Genomic DNA, 12,553 nt, shown 5'->3' with positions numbered 1-12,553 from the left:
GAAGGTTGTGGGTGGAGCCCCAACTGCAGCACGGGGTCTTTCTGGGTGAGTCTCCATGTTCCCCCTGTTCCTGCTGGGTTCTCTCTGGTACTCCAGCTTCCTCCACAGTCCAAAGACATCAAGAGGGACCAGGTTAATCCAGACTCTAAATTGACCGTAGGCGTGGCTGGGAGAGCCAATGGTTGTCTGTCTCTATGTGTTGGCCCTGCCATGGACTGGTGACCTGTCCAGGGGGAAGGCTGCTGGGATAGGCTCCACCCCCACCACCCTCAACAGGAGGAGAGGGGGAACATGGAGGGATGGAGGGATGGATGGATGAATGGATGATGGATGGATGACTGATGGATGGATGGATGATGGATGGATGGATGGATGATGGATGGATGAATGGATGATGGATGGATGACTGATGGATGGATGGATGATGGATGGATGGATGGATGATGGATGATAGATGGATGGATGATGGATGGATGGATGAATGGATGGATGATGGATGGATGGATGATTGATGGATGGATGGATGGGTGGATGGATGGATGGATGATGGATGGATGGATGATTGATGGATGGATGGATGGATGGATGGATGGATGGATGGATGAATGGATGATGGATGGATGATGGATGGATGGATGGATGGATGATTGATGGATGAATGGATGATGGATGGATGGATGATGGATGGATGGATGGATGGATGGATGGATAGATGATGGATGGATGGATGGATGGATGGATGATGGATGGATGGATGGATGATGGATGATTGATGGATGATGGATGGATGGATGGATGAATGGATAATGGATGGATGGATGGATGGATGATAGATGGATGATGGATGGATGATAGATTGATGGATGATGGATGGATGGATGATGGATGGATGGATGATGGATGGATGGATGATCTATGGATGGATGATGGATGGATGGATGATGGATGGATGGATGGATGGATGATAGATGGATGATGGATGGATGGATGGATGATAGCTGGATGATGGATGGATGATAGATTGATGGATGGATGGATGATGGATGGATGGATGGATGATGGATGGATGGATGATCTATGGATGGATGATGGATGGATGGATGGATGGATGGATCATGGATGGATGGATGGATGGATGGATGGATGATGGATGGATGGATGATGGATGGATGATGGATGGATGGATGGATGGATGATGGATGGATCATGGATGGATGGATGGATGGATGGATGGATGATGGATGGATGGGTGATGGATGGATGGATGGATGGATGGATGATGGATGGATCATGGATGGATGGATGGGTGATGGATGGATGATGGATGGAATGTCAAAATGAAAGAAAATGTTCAAAAATCATATTCAAAAATTCATATCAAATTGGATCCACAACTCTATAAAAAATGATGAAACATTTAAATCAGAGAGCTCACATAAATATTCTGAACCCAAATTCAGCCGTTTCCATCCAGAACTCCCCTTTTAGATGTCTTGAATTCATGCAGAATTTTTTGCCACCCGTTTAATGTCTGGGTGAATCCAGAATTCAGGAATAAACACAAAATTCTTGCTGCTGGAGGCTGCTGGAGACTTTTCGGTTTCAGCCATCCAACATCCAATGGAACAATCCCATTAGAGTTCGCTGAAGGGAACATCAGAGATGCTACCATCTGGGTTAGCCTGTAAAAACATCTCATCCCATTGGCCTGGAGAGGAAGTTGTGCTAGACACCATGTGAGCTCTGCATCTATATCTAGCAGCTGAGGCTGCATGTTTAAGGGAGTCTGGGACGTTGACCAGTGTGTGACCCCCAACCTCCAGCTGTGCAGCAGTCTGACCATCCCGAAGGCTCAAACAGAAACGTGTCCATCATCACAGCCTGCACTGTATTTCTGTCAACAAACATTAGACCACTTTTAATGGTCTGTTCTTACATGCATCATGAGGAAGGGTGTCTGAGGCTCTCCCACAGGTTTACTCCATTTTTTTGTCCCTGTCAAAATGTGTTTTTGGGAAGATTTCCTCACATGAGTCTTGAGGACAGATGGTGTCGTACAGATTTTAAGCCCCCAAAGTGACGCTGATTGCTTGAGTCTCAGAGTTAGGTACTGTGGTGACTGCCGCCGTACTGATTGATCAGTGTGTCATTGTTTTATCCTCCCAATGATAAACAACCAAACGTGAATGAGGAATCTCTCCCTCACACATAATCAAGCCCTTTTTTAAATCCTGCAATGATGAGTTCTCTCTCACAGTGCTGAGCCTGGAAACAATCATCTCAATGCCACAAATTAAAGTCATACTTCACTTTAAAAGTGGTTTTTTGCTTTCTGAGTACTTACGTATGGCTTACAAATGTATTTTTTCCCTCCTGCACTTCTTTGTGACTCCATAATGCAGAAAGAGCCGGCCACAAATTTTCAGCTTGAGGCCAATGCTGACTGAGAACAGCAAAACACAATAACAGGGTTATAGTTAGGGTTCTTTTTGCTCAAACAGGTGTTGTGCTTGAGGAATTGTAAAGAGATTTTATTGGCCAGTTTAGTTGTTGTTAGCCATCCGTCTTCATTGGCTTGAAGCTAAAAAGTTGTGGCTGGCTCTTTCAGCAATATGAAGTCACAATGAAGCAATGCAGGAGGGACAAATAATTTTTGAGCTCAAGACTCCTATTATTGAGTAGTTCTCAAAAATGATCAATGAAGGCAGCTGGTCTCTCCTCTTGTAAGTGCAGACGTTTCTCCTCTCATCCAAGAAGCTTCTTCAGTTCTACATTCTGGTGGGAGGTGTCAAAACAAGTGGTGGTCAGGCCAGAACAATTGGCTGGTCAGGTGGTCACGTGAGTCGTTGGCCTCAGTTTCGGGTTGTTACCCTCCCAGCCCTCTTGGAGGGTCGTTCAGGTCACCTGAATGAAGGCGTGAAAGCTGGCTGCACCTCCTGGGGAGGATCTAAGGACGGCATTGTAGGTGGGTAACAGGTGGTGTCTGAGGCCCCTCCTCTGTTCAAAGATGGACGTTCTAGTTTGACATGAACGGCTTCTTCCACCCCTCTTTCAAACCTTCTGTCCTCACTGGCTAGAACGCGCACCTTGTGGTCTTCAAAGCAGTGCCCCTTCTCCTTGAGGTGGAGGTGGACTGCTGAGTCCTGGACTGTGGTTGTGGCCCTCCTGTGTGGCGCCATGCGTTTGTTCAGTGGTTGTTTTGTCTCCCCTGTACAGGTCAGAGCGCTCCTCGTGACACTGGACTGCAGAAACAACATGACTCTGTTTGGGCCTTGGAGCCTTGTCTTTAGGATGGACAGGTTTTTGCCTCAGTGCAGGGGGATCTGATGTGGGATAAAGATCCTTCATCCTCATCCTATTATTGAGTACATGAAAGACAAAAAAGAATTCAATGAAGAAAAGAATTAAAACAAACTGATTCCCGTGTAAACAATAAATCTTCAATGAAAGCCTGATGCAGCTCTTTTATACATCTTATGTTCATATCTTCAACTGTACGTGTCCATCAAAAGTGAAATATTCTAGCATGAACCCTCCCAGCTGGACGTGATCCATCACGAATGGGTTTGGCTTCAAGCATCAGCAGGATCGTGTCATTTCAAGACAATTATGTAATTTAACAAATAAACAGCGAGCTAAACATGTAGGTGTTCTCAAAGAGCAAAGTTTAAATTCATTCAAGGGAACCCTTAAAATGGGTTAATTTTGGACCTGCAGAATCAGCTGAGAGCACGGGTCAGAACCCTGGAGACTCCTGTAGGGCCAGGCTGCAGCAGAGCGCTGGTTTCTGCTGCAACCCAGTGATGACGCCGAGCTCTGCTGAGTCATAGGCGAGGAACCACTTGACAACTTCAGTTGCTAATTTAATTATTGATTGAGGATGGCGCTGTGGATCTCAGACCCAGACGCCTTACAGATGAAACATAGAATTATCTTGTGTTCGCGTGTGCTGGAGCTGTGATGACAGTCACCTTGTTCAAAGACGTGGTTCTGTTTACTGCCCAGATTTGTCTTACGGGGCAAAAACATGACCAGTTTCTTGATTCTGGACTCTTTTACTTCCCCATCAGGTCTAATTGCTGTGTAAATGAGTGGACATGTGGATGACCTTAGTGACCTACATCACCATGATACATCGCATATGTCACGAAGCATGTAACCTTTAACCTCGCTTATACCAACTCATCAGGCAGGCAATAATTAATTTGTTCTGACTGGGTCTCATCACATCTGTTTTTGTGTTGCTGGAATGGTGCAGTCTTTGTTTGAGGGACGATGTGTTGACACGGTCCTGCAGCCTTCGGCGAGGCGTAGATGACTCATTTATGTGGTCGACAACAAAAGGAAATGCCATTTAAAAGCTGGCTGCTCCCTTAAAATTTATGTATGGATACTTTTGTCATTCTAAGCCTGTTTTATATACCTTTTATTACTAGAATATATATATACCTAATGTAGTTTTTAAATGGTTGTTTACAGCATTTTTGTATTCATGGTGAGATATAAAATGACATTAAAAATCCCCCTCAATAAAAACCTTTGGTTCATCAGGGAAATGTGACAAGAACTTTAAATGTGAGAAGTTATCCAGCCATCAGGTTTCTGTTCTTTGTTTCTTTGTAATAAGCAACATAATTAATTGCATGGACGTTTTGCCTGCATACGCCACCTGGTGGCAATGTGTCAGTGGTGATGCTTCACCCAAATATCCCTGCCTGTCCAACAGTCACTGTTAGATGTCTTCTTGAATATTTGATTCCCCACCGGCCTTGTGGTGATCCAGAGTTCAGAAGTCATCGTCCACGTGCTGGTTGAGTGAAGACGAGCAGCAGGAAACTACACTGACCAGAGTACCAGTATACCCAGTATAATCACATCTTTATCACACTGTAAACTACAATACTGAAGGGCTAATAAAAGGGTTTTTTTTTGTCTACAATGAATGGCAACCAACTCACTTATTCAGTTGAAACTCCGCCTCCCAGCTCATTCATTGGCCACGACCCCATGAGCCCGGAGGGAATTTCACGAATAAAATCACAGCTTTTCTGAATAGAGTCTGGAATCTACGAATAACTGAGACATTTGTCAAAATAATGTATGTCTTTCTGCTGGTCTGGAACCCAAAAACCGTGCTTTCTGAACAGGAGGTGTGTCCCTTTAGAAGAGCTGAGTTGCTCCACGCCTCAGCTCAGAGACACGCCGGCCCTCTGAGACAGACTCCAGATGATGTCATTCATGTCACATTCATCTGATTTCAACAATCTGATTAAACGTGTGGTACTGGTACAGCCCCAGATTTCTGGGATTGCAACCACCCTGCAGTGGTGCAGCAGCAGTGGTGCAGCAGCATCCCTGCACTGACCTGAGCAGCACGTGGAAACACGAAACACCTCAGACTTGTATTTGAGTATTTGTGTGTGTTCTCAGTCGTCCGGCTCATCGTCACTCTAAAACTGACCAGTTTCGGCAGCTGGACTCACCTCTCATCCAAGAAGCTTCTCCAGGTCGAATTTCTGGTGCCTGAATTGATTGTTCTTTGAGAACCCCATTGTTTCGAGGTGCATTTGTAAAAGCGGGACTGCTGAGGGTGTAGAGGAGACAGCTGACCGGAGGAAACTCCCACCAAAGAACAACAACCACACTGGAATAAATGCATAGTTTATCTTCTCATAACAGTAAAATCTCGAGGCTACATTGTAAACAAAACAGTCCACTAAATTCAGGGATTGTAGAGTAAATCAGGAACAGGAAGTGAGGTCAAAGTTTTAAGAGGTACAAACGTGGCGTTGCACTGAAGCTCATTCTGTGAGGTGGTTCAAGACAAATTTGCTCTAAAAAGATACAATTACTGCAACTACTGAGTACATCGGGTGACCGCCTTGTGTCATACAGCGAGCTCACGCGCAAGGCTGCTTCTGCTACAGTATCGCTTTGAGTTTCTCGGATACCTGAAAACCAGCAGCTTCCCGCTGCAGAACCGAAGAAAAGGCATGTCACACTTCTACAAGTCTCCATTAGTGCAGAGCAGGGATGGGGAGGGGGGCTTGCAGCGAGGTTCTTGCAGGCGGGGGTTCTGGGATGTTTGAGGGGGTTTGGGTTCTGAGCGTTTGTTTTGAAGGTTCTCCAGGGTTACTACAGTCCAGTCGAGCGTGCCGGGATCCTCAGCCTCCGAACCCCCGTAGTTGGATGATTCTTGGGGGTGTCTGAGCTCCTCCCCTGGGACCGTCACGATGACACATTTAGCTTTTTTGTGAGTTTTTTAAAAACAAAAACAATTTCCCCAGATTTCTTCGCCTTAGTTTTGTTTGAATGTTAATTTCTTGATGATTTTCAGGCGAAGTGAGTTGTAAAATTCATTCAATCGTTATTTTGAGTTCATGTCATAAAATGTTCTATTTTTAAAAGCGTAACATTTTGCGTCACAGAACTTCGAACCTGAACGCAGAAAACCGAAGTCGTTTCTGATTCAGGTGATTTTGCAGGGGAACGTTAATTCCCAGCTGTCAGACCAGATGTCGGTGAGTGTCCGCGACCCCCCCCCCCCCCCATCCCGAACTCTGGGTGAAGCGCGTGCCCTTCATCTTCCCTCCCGCTGCCGCCGCACGTCAAGGGCGCGCGCTCACCTACATACATGTGCGGATGTGCGTGCGTGCGTGCGTGCGTGCGTGCGGTGTAGTCATCCAAATTTAGGCGCGCAGTCGGTGCGGTTCTGCGCCGCGGTGCTGTTGCTGTGCGCGTCCGGGGTCCAGAAGAAGACGTAGTAGATCACCAGGATGAAGGCAGCCACGGACACGCAGAGGAAGTACGCGATCGCCATCGCCACTTTCACCCAGATCTTAGTTGCCATGTTGGCGTGCTTGGCCCGCAGCTCCCCGGGGTAGCTCGGCCTCCGCTTCATGTCCCCGTTCAGCTTCTCCGCGGTCGCCGCGCTCTGCCTGCCGGCCGCTTTCATCTCAGCGTGGAAATCGCTTCCGCTGCTTGTTCCTCTGTTGCGGGCTCATCTGAGTCGGGACAGCAGAGCCAGCGCGCCCTCCTCCACTCTCCGCTCCGGCCGGGACGCAGGATGAACCGCGGGGCAGCTGCTTGGGTCCCTCGGCCGGTGCCGGCGCCGTGTCCGCGGTGCTGCGGTGCTGCTCCCAGGATCCAATGAGTCCTCGGTGCGCACCGGACGGTCAAACTGAACTCAAGGAGGCTCCGCAGGCATCAACAGGACGGGACTGTTAACAAGCTCACAAGGATGCAGGAAGGAACTTCCGGTTACGCTTTTCAAAATTAAATAAAAATTCTGTGGAGGGTTAAAAATTAAATTTAGGCTATAGGTTGCAGGATAAAGGAACGTACACTTTATGTTAATAAAACACAAAACGATACTAAGTTACTACTCAGAGTAACCAAGAATAAAGCCTATTTTTACCAATCACGCCCCAGTTTACCAGCCAGTTAATGTCATCTCTTTTTGCATATTTCTTTTGGACACTTTTTTTTGGCTTTTCATTAAAAGGGTGAATCTTGTGCCGGTCCACAAAAACACACTGTGTGGCATCATGTTAAAAAAACAACCCTTGATTAATTTGCAGCCCTGTGCCTTTTTCTCTGGGGAGAAACTGAATCTGGATTCTTGATATCAGATTCATTTCTGCAGGTATGTGGATGCTGATGAAAATATTGCAGCCAGACTCTGGTCCTCATCATGGAAAAGCAATAAAGTGCTTCATGATTCAGCTTGTGTGAAGATTTCTACCACAACCTCTAATCTCATGTATCTAATTTGAGGTTCTGGGGGTCAAGCGAGAAAAAAATTATTCTGAAGTAAAACGTGACACATTTCCGGCGTCTCTTCCAAGTTTCTCCGCCGGACTTGACGCAGTTCGGGACGAGGAGGAGCGGAAAGTACGCAACACCCGGTGATTGGCTCGTAGTTTGGGGCTCAACGTCCCGCAGCAGAAGACGGCGGAGAAGCCTCCATCCGCCTCGGACGTCCTCTTGCGGGCCAATGACAGAGCGATCGAGGCTCCTGCGCCGAGACCCGAGTCAGGCAGCTGCAGGACTTCGGCGTCCCTCCTTCTGTTGGGGGGGGGGGGGGGGGGGATGGTGCGCTGCAGCCCGCAGCCATCAAGGTCAAAGTCACGCGGAAGATTGAGGACGGCAGCATCGGTGACGCTTATTCAGAAGGAGCATGAAGCAGAAGGTTGTTACTCACCAGCAGCTGCGGGCAGGGGAGGAGGGAGGAGGGGGGAGGAGGGAGGAGAGGGGAGGGTATATCGGGAAGCTCAGGCTAAAACAAAGGCCTTGATAATGAAAATATTCTCATTATCTCTCAATCATCATGGCTCAAGGTTTGGACCGAACCAACACCGACCTTCAGCTGCAGGCCTTCGGTCTTTGGTCTTTCTCAACACATCACTTTTGAAGGGCACAATCTTCCATGGGGTCAAAGGTCAAGGTTATCTTTACCTTACACGAACAAGATGTTTCAGGCACGTCTTGAGGAATGTCCTCCAAATTGGCACAGAGATGTACACTGGACTGCAGTAGAGCGCAAGGTCAAAGGTCAGTCACCACAGTGACCGTGATATCTCAGCACCACTCGGAACATCCACTGTGACTCAAAGATGAACTCAAAAGATCTAGAGGTCAAAGGTCATCGTGACATTTCAGTGACATTCAACCACAATAATTCTGGTTATCTCATCATTCTGACTGATTGTATTGTTTCAAAGACAAACCTTTGGAACGTTCTAGTCTTCAAGGCTGAGGCACACTTCCTTTTGACGAGGACTTTGGCTTCCCCCCGTTTCGCTTCAGAGTCACATAACAATCTGTGGAGACATCCTCCATCCATCAGCCATCCATCATCCATCCATCCATCAATCCATCAGCCATCCATCCATCCATCATCCCTCCCTCCATGTTCCCCCTCTCCTCCTGTTCAGGGTGGTGGGGGTGGAGCCTATCCCAGCAGCCTTCCCCCTGGACAGGTCACCAGTCCATGGCAGGGCCAACACATAGAGACAGACAACCATTGGCTCTCCCAGCCACGCCTACGGTCAATTTAGAGTCTGGATTAACCTGGTCCCTCTTGATGTCTTTGGACTGTGGAGGAAGCTGGAGTACCAGAGAGAACCCAGCAGGAACAGGGAGAACATGCAGACTCACCCAGAAAGACCCCGTGCTGCAGCCGGGGCTCCACCCACAACCTTCTTGATGGGGGCCACAGGGAGGACCACTGCTCCACCCACAACCTTCTTGATGGGGGGCCACAGGGAGGACCACTGCTCCACCCACAACCTTCTTGATGGGGGGCCACAGTGAGGACCACTGATCCACCGAGCTGCCCTATGTGGACACGGCCTGCCAAAGGCATTAGCAAACTAAGTGGCTGCTTGGGGGTCCCCTGGTGGCCAGGAGGCCCCTAATGGAGTGGTGTTTTTTTTTTTTTTAACATATTAAATAGCTCAAAGAAGTGATGACATAATTTAGACTTAGACTTATTTTTGTCATTTGGATTTTCATCACAAATGAAATTTCGGTACGATGGCTCAGGCACCGCAGGAATTAGATAAGAACAATTTGTGCAGTAAAAAATAGATATGAAAGTAAAAAGAAGAGATATAAAAATAATTGTATAAAAAGACCGGTAGGATACTATATTGTATATATATGTAAATATATCGCTATATTGCAGTGTGTGTGACAGATATGGATGAAGTGGGCAGTTCTGTGTGGGTGTGTGTGAAGGAGGAGGGGTGTTTATGTAGAATTAATCAGTCTTACGGCGTGTGGAACGAAGCTGCTTGTGAGTCTGGCTGTTCTGCTCCGCATGCTCCGGAATCTTCTGCCAGACGCCAGCAGTGACAAAAGTCCATGGTGGGGGTCGAAGGGGTCTCTGGTGATGTTACGGCTGTGGTCAGGCAGGGTTTCTTGGCAATGTCCTGGAGAGGTGGAAGTGGAGTCCCAGTGATTTGTCCTCACCACCAGGTTTTTCCAGTCAGAGGAACTACAGGGCGCTGACCGGACTGAGATGCAGCTGGTCAGGAGGCTCTCCACAGATCCCCTGTAGACGGTGGTGAGACTGGGAGTGGGTCGGTGTTCTCTTCAGAAAGTGCAAGCGCTGCTGGGCCCTCTTTACAAGGGTGCCAGTGTGGTTTGACCAGGTTAAAGACTCCGTTATCTGCACCCCCCGGGAACCTGGCGCTGCTGACGATCTCCACTGCTGAGTCGTTGATGATGAGGGGGGTGTGGCTGGGCCGGTTCTTCCTGAAGTCCACAATGATTTTTTGTTTTTGTTTTCGAGACATTCAGGATCAGGTTGTTGGCGTCACAGCAGCCTGCCAGATGTTTCATGACAATCATTCATAATCTGTCCGCATTAAAACTTGATGATGCAACATTACAGTGTGACATTTGAGTCAATAATCGTCAACTGCAGTTTACTGCGGGGGGGTGGGGGGTGGAATCAAACCCTGCTGAGGGCCCCTGAAGGAAGGCCCTGTGTGTACATGTAATAGATTACTTTCACGCATTTGTAGCCCTGTATATATTTTAATTTACTCATTTTAATATTCTTATATCCTTTATATTTTCTGGTTTATTCCTGTTTTCGTGCCTTTTTTAACTTATTTCTGTATTCCTTATATTCCAGGACAGTTATTCGTGAGTCATAATACGCTGTTCGCATGACACACTGAATTTGAAATATTGCAATTTTTAAGATAATATTTAAACATTGGTGCGCACGTGTTGATGCAATGACGTCAATGATGATCAATAAAGTTTCATATTACCAATTTGATTATTTTATCGCACCGGCAGGAACAAAACAAACAATGACGTGATACGATCAGAGAAATATGTTTATTGTCTAAATGAGACAGAACTCAAAGCAACACTGTGCTTTACACATTTTGGACAGCTGTACAAACATCTGGGCTCCGATGCAGGAGGCAACTGGGACATTGATCTACAGAATGGCTTCCAGAACGTTAAAAAGCAACAATTTTGGATTCGGGCTTCTCTCAAACAGCTGCTCACAGCCTGAACGGGGCGAATCCTCTCAGGCTGACTTCATGCTTTGATCCGATAAGCATCGTAGAAGTGAACACAGACATTTACAATCGGTCATCGAAGCTCAGACACACAAATGACCATTCGCAAAGGCTCTTTTGTCACTCAGACACTTGATGGTGGAATGTTCATTTCCACTGAATAACTGATAGACCGCAGCTCATAATGCATCACTTTCATTCCAAACAGAAACATTAAAGCCCATCTATCCCAGTGTCTTTAAACGCCTCAATCTCCATCTTCAGAAAAAACTCACACACACACCCAACTGAAGCCCTTAGTCTGCTGAGGTATGAACGAAAGCTTTCATTCCAGGAGAAAACAAACTGCCGCTCAGTTTCTCACATTCATGTTTGGACTCTTTATGTGAAGCCAGTTGAGTGCACGACTGTATTTTACTGAGGCAGTTGTGAAAACAAAGGTCAATATGCTGAGTCAGACTGAACTGGTTTCTCAGAACACATGGAAGCAAAGGTCTATTCCTCATTTCGTTTTCCATCTTCAGATTTCGAAGTGCTCTACATTTATGAGCTTCCCTCACGTACCTGTGGTTAACGCTAATAACAGACATCTGTTATTGTGTCTAACACTAGAAGTTCAGGCAGCACCATTCTGGAGAAAACCGAAGATATTGAATTTGAACCTGATTCAACCAAAGGCCCGATCCCACTGACCACTAAAACCCAGTGGGAACAGCTTGAATCAGTGTTCAGTCGGATAGGGGCACAAAACCTGGGTGAACAGCAGTTTGCAGTCAGCCTCCAACCTCAGATCCCCAAGTGGTTACAGCACCACTTTCAACAAAACACACGGATGAAGGAAAGCTGGCCTCCTCCCCTCCAACCTCTTGGACTTCTTCACATCTAAGTGACAAATCCAACATGTCTGCGATCAAACAGCGATGCTGTAACATTGCTCAGTTGGCGCTGAAACTGACGTTGTACCTCAGTGAGAAAGAGGTCTAATTCTGATGAACTCTTCAGGTTTTCCCATCTCAATGTTGGTCAAATCAGAGTCTGTTCACCATCTTTCTCACAAAGTAAAAACAAGTGAGGCACAGCCGAGTGGACCTCCGCTGCAGCGCCGTCTGCCTCAGTGAGGATATAAAACAGTTCCTTATTATGAAACACAAGCACGACATGGGAGGCCCGGTGGAGCAGTGGTCCTCACCGTGGCCCCCCAGCAAGAAGGTTGTGGGTGGAGCCCCGGCTGCAGCACGGGGTCTTTCTGGGTGAGTCTCCATGTTCTCCCTGTTCCTGCTGGGTTCTCTCTGGTACTCCAGCTTCCTCCACAGTCCAAAGCCATCAAGAGGGACCAGGTTAATCCAGACTCTAAATTGACCGTAGGCGTGGCTGGGAGAGCCAATGGTTGTCTGTCTCTATGTGTTGGCCCTGCCATGGACTGGTGACCTGTCCAGGGGGAAGGCTGCTGGGATAGGCTCCACCCCCACCACCCTGAACAGGAGAAGAGGGGGAACATGGAGGGA

At 47.3% G+C, this 12,553-nt stretch overlaps 1 protein-coding gene across 1 annotated transcript; it reads right to left on the bottom strand.

The window, feature by feature from the left end:
* Nucleotides 1-5,645: 5,645 nt before the first annotated feature.
* Nucleotides 5,646-7,226, bottom strand: LOC147255262 (putative transmembrane protein INAFM2). The gene has a single exon (XM_086215308.1). The coding sequence runs from the start codon at nt 6,953-6,955 to the stop codon at nt 6,680-6,682; it is 276 nt and encodes a 91-aa protein (XP_086071434.1). The 5' UTR covers nt 6,956-7,226; the 3' UTR covers nt 5,646-6,679.
* Between the last annotated feature and the right edge of the window lie 5,327 nt (nt 7,227-12,553).

This window comes from Aulostomus chinensis, chromosome 10 (genome assembly GCF_037954235.1).
Source record: "Aulostomus chinensis isolate RoL2024-O1b breed Wild chromosome 10, RoL_Achi_v1.0, whole genome shotgun sequence".
Taxonomy (NCBI): domain Eukaryota; kingdom Metazoa; phylum Chordata; class Actinopteri; order Syngnathiformes; family Aulostomidae; genus Aulostomus; species Aulostomus chinensis.
The sequence above is the reverse complement of the archived record's forward strand: the minus strand, read 5'-3'. Positions and strand labels throughout refer to the sequence as shown.

Excerpts from the sequence above, each read along its gene's own strand:
- LOC147255262 (XM_086215308.1), bottom strand. The coding sequence starts at position 6,955 with ATGAAAGCGGCCGGCAGGCAGAGCGCGGCGACCGCGGAGAAGCTGAAC.